The sequence below is a fragment of the Bidens hawaiensis genome, unplaced genomic scaffold (assembly GCF_021521415.1).
Source record: "Bidens hawaiensis isolate Kalapana, Puna unplaced genomic scaffold, B.hawaiensis_p1.1 tig00056909_1, whole genome shotgun sequence".
Taxonomy (NCBI): domain Eukaryota; kingdom Viridiplantae; phylum Streptophyta; class Magnoliopsida; order Asterales; family Asteraceae; genus Bidens; species Bidens hawaiensis.
Window position 1 is genome coordinate 74387 of NW_027500257.1, and position 9029 is coordinate 83415.

At 39.7% G+C, this 9029-nt stretch overlaps 1 protein-coding gene and 1 non-coding gene across 2 annotated transcripts; one reads left to right on the top strand and one right to left on the bottom strand.

Annotated features, from left to right (window-relative positions):
• Window positions 1-7417: 7417 nt before the first annotated feature.
• TRNAE-CUC (transfer RNA glutamic acid (anticodon CUC)) lies at window positions 7418-7490 on the bottom strand. Its single transcript has one exon. It is a non-coding gene; the product is annotated as a tRNA-Glu (tRNA).
• A 188-nt stretch (window positions 7491-7678) lies between these two features.
• On the top strand, window positions 7679-9011 carry LOC143601646 (protein CHAPERONE-LIKE PROTEIN OF POR1, chloroplastic-like; the record flags this gene model as incomplete). The annotated part of the gene is made up of 4 exons (XM_077079005.1): window positions 7679-7786; window positions 8112-8284; window positions 8381-8487; window positions 8555-9011. Coding segments are annotated over exons 2-4 (701 nt in total), but the record flags the coding sequence as incomplete, so codon positions are not given.
• Between the last annotated feature and the right edge of the window lie 18 nt (window positions 9012-9029).

Sequence of the window (9029 nt, forward strand, 5' to 3'; positions counted from 1 at the left end):
CGGGGTTGCCACCTGAGCGAGAGATAGAATTTCAGATAGATCTAGTACCAGGAGCCCAGCCCGTCGCGAAGGCGCCTTACCGTCTAGCACCGTCCGAGATGAAGGAATTGATGTCCCAACTGCAAGAACTCCTCGACAAGGGTTTTATCAGACCGAGTGTTTCTCCGTGGGGCGCACCGGTTTTGTTTGTGAAGAAAAAGGATGGAAGTATGAGAATGTGCATAGACTATCGTGAGTTGAATAAGCTTACGGTAAAGAATAGATACCCCTTGCCTAGGATTGACGATCTGTTTGACCAACTGCAAGGTTCGAGTTGGTTCTCACGAATAGATCTCAGATCAGGCTACCATCAACTGAAGGTAAAGGAGGCAGACGTCCCTAAGACGGCGTTCCGAACGCGATATGGACACTACGAGTTCCTCGTAATGTCATTCGGTCTAACAAATGCTCTTGCAGCATTTATGGACATGATGAACAGGGTGTGTCGACCAATGTTGGATAAGTCAGTTATCGTTTTCATTGATGACATATTAATATATTCAAGGAGCGAGTCTGACCATGCGGAGCATTTGAGAGAAGTATTGGAAGTTCTGAAGAAAGAAAGGTTGTACGCCAAGTTTTCGAAGTGCGCGTTCTGGTTAAGAGAAGTGCAATTTTTAGGTCATGTGGTTAATCCGGAGGGGATTACCGTGGACCCAGCTAAGATTGAAGCGATAACGAATTGGAAGACTCCGCAGAATCCGACTGATATACGAAGCTTCCTAGGGTTAGCTGGCTACTATAGGAGATTCATCGAAGGTTTCTCCAAGATAGCCGCACCGCTGACCGGTATGACCCGAAAGACGATAGTATTCAATTGGGGAAAGTTTCAGGAGGAAGCCTTTGAAGAATTGAAGAAGAGACTCACGCAAGCTCCAATCCTTACTTTACCCGATGGTGATGAGGATTTCGTTGTTTGTGCTGATGCCTCGCATCAAGGGTTAGGTTGCGTGTTGATGCAACGAGGGAAGGTGATAGCTTACGCGTCTAGACAGTTGAAAGTCCATGAGAGTACTTATCCGACGCATGATTTGGAGTTAGCAGCTGTAGTGCATGCTCTTAAGATATGGAGGCATTACCTGTACGGTACTAAGTGCACTATCTATACAGATCATAAGAGTTTAAAGTACTTCTTCGAGCAGAAAGAATTGAACATGAGGCAGAGAAGATGGTTAGAATTGATAAAGGATTACGACTGTGAGATTAAGTATTACCCCGGTAAAGCTAACGTGGTCGCTGATGCGCTAAGTCGTAAGAATGAGGAAGTCCTTGCAACCGTGAAGTCATACAAGTTGATCATGAACTCAAGTCTTTTTGAAGAAATCATCAAAGTGCAGTCAGAAGTGTTAGTAGACGAAGGGTTAGTAAAGAAAGAAAGGATTTATGGCCAGCAAGATGAGTTGATGGAAAACACTCATGGAGTTAAGACTAGGTTAGACCGTATGTGGATCCCACGCCATGGTGATCTTAGAAGTCGAATCTTAGATGAAGCTCATAAGTCAAGGTACTCAATCCATCCAGGAGCTACAAAGATGTACCAAGACTTGAGGAGAGATTACTGGTGGCCAGGAATGAAGAACGATGTAGTGGATTATGTTAGTAAGTGCTTAACTTGCTTACAAGTCAAAGCCGAGCACCAAAAGCCTTATGGGAAGATGCAACCGCTAGAGATACCTGAGTGGAAATGGGAACACATCACCATGGATTTCATAACTAAGCTACCTCGTACAGCTAAGCAACATGATACCATCTGGGTGATTGTGGACCGTTTGACCAAGAGTGCTCACTTTCTGCCCATACGAGAGGCCATCTCGTCAGAAATGTTAGCAAGCTTGTTCATCAAGGAAGTGGTAACCAAGCATGGAGTACCGTTATCGATCGTGTCTGATAGGGACACACGGTTTACTTCGAGGTTCTGGAAGAAATTTCATGAAGCTATGGGGACGAGGTTGAACATCAGTACGGCGTATCATCCTCAAACCGATGGACAGTCTGAAAGGACGATCCAAACCCTTGAGGATATGCTACGTGCTTGCGTTTTAGATTTTGGTGGAAGTTGGGATGATCATCTGCATCTGGCAGAGTTCTCCTATAACAACAGTTACCATTCGAGTATTGGTATGCCACCGTTTGAGATGCTTTACGGTAGACGATGTAGAACCCCGGTGTGTTGGGGTGAGATTGGTCAGAAAGAAATGGGAAGCCTAGAAGTGGTTCAAGAAACGTCTTCAAAGTTCGATCAGATCAAAGCAAGAATGAAAGCCGCTCAAGACAGACAAAAGTCTTATGCAGATAAGCGGCGACGACCAATTGAGTTTAACGTTGGCGACTATGTGATGCTTAAGGTCTCGCCTTGGAAAGGAATTATCCGTTTTAGAAAGAGAGGGAAGCTAAGTCCGAGGTACATTGGACCATTTAAAATTTTGTATCGTGTGGGGGAAGTAGCTTATAAGCTGGATTTACCCGACGAGTTAGAAGGAATTCACTCAACCTTCCATGTTTCTCATCTGAGGAAGTGTCTAGCTGATGACACGTCTCACGTGCCATTAATGGACATTGAGGTTGATGAACAATTGAACTACATCGAGCAACCGATAAAGATCGTTGATCGCAAGGAGAAGCAGCTTCGTCACAAAACTATACCTTTGGTAAAAGTAATATGGAAACACCGCAAGGGATCAGATGCTACTTGGGAAGCCGAGGACGAGATGCGCAAGTTTTACCCTAGTTTGTTTATGTAATAGTTAGGTTTCGGGGACGAAACCTCATTAAGGGGGGAAGACTTGTAACATCCTAAAATTTATAATGTTGAATAAAGAAAGTTATGTTAGTGATTTCGCGTTTTTAATTATTAATATCGGGTAGGAGCGGGTCATGGACTTGGATTAACTGAGATAGGATAAATGAGAATGGGATTTCGGGGATATAAATACCCCCAAAATCCCAAAATATCTCATTTCTCACCAAACTCCACACACACTCCACACACTCCTCAAAACACCACTTTCTAACCGATCAAGATTCGAAGCCGAGACCCGAGATTTCGTTGATAGATCTGAGTTGGTAAGGTAAGAACAAACCCAACAAAGTTAATATTACTGAAAATGGTTAGGATTGGATGGGTTAACCGGACCCGAAACCCAAACTGCCCAAATCGGACCCCTAAAACGTCGATTTTAGGCCGATTTGATGGTTGGGATTTGTAGGCGCCGATCATACGATTCCGTGGGTACCAAAATCGAGTTATTTGGCTAAGAAACGAAGGAGTTATGGGCAAACAGATCTGCAGCGCGATAACTTCGCCTGCAAGATTAAGTTCGCCTGATGAACTTCGCCTTCAAGCGTAACTTCGCCTTCAAGCGTAACTTCGCCTACGGCCAAGTTCGCCTAAGGTATAACTTCGCCTGAAGCCAAGTTCGCCTAAGGTATAACTTCGCCTGAAGCCAAGTTCGCCTAAGGTTTAACTTCGCCTGAAGCCAAGTTCGCCTAAGGTATAACTTCGCCTGAAGCCAAGTTCGCCTAAGGTTTAACTTCGCTTGAAGCCAAGTTCGCCTAAGGTTTAACTTCGCCTGAAGCCAAGTTCGCCTAAGGTTTAACTTCGCCTGAAGCCAAATTCGCCTAAGGTTTAACTTCGCCTGAAGCCAAGTTCGCCTAAGGTTTAACTTCGCCTGAAGCCAAGTTCGCCTAAGGTTTAACTTCGCCTGAAGCCAAGTTCGCCTAAGGTTTAACTTCGCCTGAAGTGAAGTTCGTTTATAAAATAAATTAAAAACCTAATGGAAAATGTGTTAAGGCAGTTATCGAAAATAAAATTTTTCCAAGCTGACCTGGCAGCTTAACCCCAGCCAGGGGCTCTGCCCCTTGGACCCCGCTAGGGGCTGCCGCCCCTAGAACCCCGCTGCCAGGGGCGCTGCCCCCCGGACCCCCGTTCGTTGTGGGTCATATATAGATAGAAATACAAAACGAGTAGTAGTAGTTAATTGATATGTGTAAATATTATACAGTTAGCCGGGCCCAGTTAAAGAAAGGAATTACGATCAACGGCGAGCGTAACAGGATCCAGGTGAGTTTCTAGCCCCATTCCTTGTTATGTTTTCGGGGCTGTGTGCATACTTGATGTGTTGTTAATACATTTATCCTAAGTGATAAGTGTATGCCATATGTGATATATGTGATATGTATGAATGATTGCTTGATGGTTCGTGAACGATCTTCGGATATTGCACGTACTGTCAGGTTGTAACGTTATAAAGCCATATGTGATATATGTGATATGTATGAATGATTGCTTGATGGTTCGTGAACGATCTTCGGATATTGCACGTACTGTCAGGTTGTAACGTTATAAATATGGCAAGTATGATATGAATGTTTATGTGTATGAACGTAATAAAGTTAATAAAATAAGGAAATGACGGTTGTATGGTTGTATGGTTACGAAAAGGGTACCGAGCCCTATTAATACTCGAGGTATGATGCATGGTTGTATGGTAACGAAGAGGGAACTGAACCCTACTAATATTCGAAAGCAAGGGACCAGACCCTTATAATATCTGTGATGTTAGGGACCAGACCCTTATAATATCTGTGATGTTAGGGACCAGACCCTTATAATATCTGTGATGTTAGGGACCAGACCCTTATAATATCTGTGATGTTAGGGACCAGACCCTTACAATATCTGTGAGGATAGGGACCAGACCCTTATAATATCTGTGATGTTAGGGACCAGACCCTTATAATATCTGTGAGGTTATAGGGCGAAAGGCTCTTTAAAACGTATGATCATGAATGTAAAGAAAGTATGTAAGTAAGAAAGAAAGTATATAAGTAAGAGTGAAGGTATGAGTACTTATGTGTGTATGAAAGAAAGTTATGAGGTTAAGTACGTATGTATGTAATGAGGTATCGTATGGTATTGTATGATTAACTAGAACTCACTCAGCGTAGCTGACTTTTAGTATGCACGCAGGTGAGTAGGATGAGACGGCTGGCTTGAGTGGAGGACACATGGCAGAAGACTAAAGCCTGGCATCTGAAGATCTGATATGTTTTATAAGTTATGTTTTGAAAATGAAAGACAAGAGGAATGTTTTAAGACATGATTATGAATTGATATGTAATGTTTTATGAAAGTTTTATATTCCGCGTAAAGTTTTTAATTAACTCTGATATTTATAACTGTGTTTATGAGTAAATCCAACACGAAAGTAGGGTTACCGGTGACGGGGCCTTACAAATGTTCTGCCTCTTAAATCACCAATGCGTTTTGGGCTTCACGGTAGTGGACAAGAGGAGAGGTTCACAGTTAAGCCTGCTCAGCTGGAAGTAGTATCAGGATGGGTGACCTCCTGCGAAGTCTCCACTTGAGCAACCAAAAATAAATCCGTGAGCTCTTCGTGGGCAAAAGCGAACAATATTGATGATGTGAGGGACCGGATGTTACAAGTGGTATCAGAACCACACTTGTGCCGTTCAGGATGGTGGGGCAAACCTCAACAGAGACGGCGAGTCATCGAGGGTGTCGTGAGGTACACCTTAGGCAAATCCCACATCCTGGATGGGATGGTGGGGCAAACCTCATCGAGGACGATGAGTCCAAGAGGAGGGGGTGTCTGTAACATCCTAGGCAAATCCCACATCGGCTGTGGACAAGAGAGATCCTTGGTTCATAAGTAAATGTTCTGCCTCTTAAATCACCAACGCGTTTTGGGCTTAACGGTAGTGGACGAGATGAAAGCTTCACAGTTAAGTGTGCTCAGCCGGAAGTAGTAGCAGGATGGGTGACCTCTTGGGAAGTCTCCACCTGAGCAACCAAAAATAAATCCATGAGCTCTTCGTGGGCAAAAGCGAACAATATTGATGGTGCGAGGGGCCGGATGTTACAATAACAATGAGATATAATTATAATTTTTATTAAGCCACACATTTAATAAAGCAACAATATAATCCAAACCTCGTGATTTAAACCACTATTTAAATGCAAACATCTAGTCCAAACGTTCATAAATAATTTTGCAAAATCCAAAAAAAAAAAAAAATAACAAAGTTTCAAAATTTAGAAAAATAACAACGAAAACAATTAATTGTCTTTATTACTCAATACATGATGATTATAACTATTAATTTTGAAAACTTTTTCAATTTAGGAGTTAATGTTTAAAATTAATGTTCAAATTAACATGTGATAATTATATAAATGAAAAATTGGTTAGTTGAATGCTTATGTGAACATGCTAGTTGAATACCATGTAAAAACCTTGTATTATTTTAATAGTGTAGTAAGATAAGTCGTATCAAATGTTAGTATTATACTTGGTTTTATGTCGCTTGTTTGTAATACAGCTTACACTAAGGTTAGATGAAAACTAACATATATCTTAAACAATTATTATACACTAAAATTTAAAATTATATATTAACTAAAGTCAAATCACTTAAAGCCAGGTCATAGACTCATAGTCATTATACAATGTAACAGTTGTCAGTGTATACTTTGGATCCAACCAAGCACTCACTGGCATCATGCACTCGAGCTAATGAATAAGCATCCCGTAGTGTTTGAGGTTTAGCTACGGGTAAGATTGTTCAATACGGATGCTTAACAATACTCATTGAGTGGCCTAATTTGTAACTCTAACATTATATTCTTTGAGTTTGTTATTTAAAGGATTGGAAAAAGAAAAGATAAGAAATTTTTTCTTTTTTCATTATTGAGTTTTTTTATTAAAAGCAAAGAAAGAGAATCAAAAAAAATTTAGGCCTTTTTTCCTTCAAATTTTTTTTTATCAAATATGACATAATTGTGAAGAAAAATTTATAGCCCATTACAATATTACTAATTTATTTTATCTCAATTCTCTTTTTCATGTTGCTTTGAGGACATAATTGTAAAGTTACAATTTTTTTTCATATCTTTTTCTTTCGATCTAACTCAATAATGTAATTAACAATTTCTTTTCTTTTATTTTATTTTAACCCGAGAATTCATTTTAAGTATATAATTTCTTTTCATTTCTTCAATTATCCAATCTTATAATTTCTTTTTCTTGTATTTTAAATACAAAGAATGCAGTGTAAGGTGAGCTCTTCTATCTCATTATCACACATATAGGTATGAAGTGCGCGTAAACAACCCACGACAAGTCTTTAATACCTATTCCTTGTGTTTTCATATACGATTGATGCCACTATAGGTCGTCTCCCTCTAAATGAAATAATGAATCACCACACGTAATTGTACCTTGATTATCCTAGAATCATCTAATTCCCCATGCGCTTTCCACGCGATTGCCAAGGAAGAAGTCTCACGCCATTGTTGAGCTATATTATCATCTATCTTCGTTTGTGGCAGAATAATAATATACAAACAAAAATAACCTTCCGTTGCCGGGACTTGAACCCGGGTCTCTCGGGTGAGAGCCGAGTATCCTAACCAACTAGACAACAACGGATTGCCACTTTATTGTAATCGTTTTATAGTAAATTATATAAAACTCAATATATGCATATATTTTGATTAAAAAAAAAAAAAAAAAATTATCAAACATCATTACTCTAGGGTTCAGGAGCCATGTATCCCCTAATCTGACAAAAACCCTCGATTGCTTCAGTATTGCTCCCAATCCATTGCTTGTCGTCTGATAAATTCCCATGAAAACCACTACGTACAAATTCAAACTATTTTTTTATCTCATTCTCTGATACTTGTCACTCAGTTCATCCTTATATTATACTCTTCATCCTTCAGGTAATTAATTCCTCTTTGTATCAATAATTTTGCACTGATTTACGCCTAGGGCACGACATGTTTCATATGTATACAAACAGTACCCAATTGCTTGTTCGTACAACTACCCAATTGAATATGTGATAACATTAGTTGAATACAATGTAGGTTTACTGAAATTACTCTCATATATCTGGAATTGTTCACCTTTTTCTATTATATTTTGTATTAAAAGAGTCGATTTTGTCGGTCAGTTTATACTCAGTTCAAAGAAATGGTAACTGTTTTGTTATTTCGGGCAATTTTTATTTTTCATACTCATGGTCAATCTTGTTGTGTTATGTAGGCTTAAGATCAAGTTTAGTTCTGCGTATTAGATAAGATGAATCTGTCGGGATTGACCGGAAGCCCCGTAAGATATTGCTTTAATCCACATTCGAGACGTCCAGCTGTATCGTCTAAGCGCGCTTCAACTTTCCAAGATAAGGGTAAAGTCAGAAACTTGTTTTGTCTTGGAAGGTAGTTCTACTGATCACTCTTTGTGACTTTGTATGTGACAACTAGTTAATTAGTAACTACATTTTTTTTAATTATTTTTTTGATATCGTTAAGCAGACGGAATAATTTGGCTGGCTCAACAAATAGATGTTTCACAAAGAGGACGTTTTTGGTGAAATGTGCAATGGATGCTTCGTTTGGTGATGCTAGAGATGAATCATCTGGTAACTTTTTAGTTATTGATATCTTGAAAAATCAGAAATTGCTCAACTATGTTTTTTTTAAATGCAGCCGTCTTTCCAAGAATCAACATAAAGGATCCATACAAAAGACTCGGTATCAGCAACGACGCATCTGAAGAAGAAATCCAAAGTGCTAGAAACTTCTTGGTTCAAAAATACGCGGGTCACAAGCCGAGTCTTGATGCAATTGAATCTGCACACGACAAAATAATAATGCAAAAGTTTCATGAGAGGAAAAAACCCAAAATCAACGTGAAGAAAAAGATAAGGGAAGTTAGTCAGTCTCGAGTTGTTCAGGCTGTCACGAGCAGATTTAGAACCCCGGCTACTAACTTCATTATCAAAACATCGGTTGCATTTGTGGTACTTGCAGCTCTTACTGTTCTTTTTCCAACTGAAGAGGGACCCACACTTCAAGTTGCCATATCATTGTTTACCACAATATATTTCATACATGACCGCCTCAAGAGCAAACTCAGAGCTTTTCTTTACGGGTATGCTTCACAGTTCACACTTTCCATTTT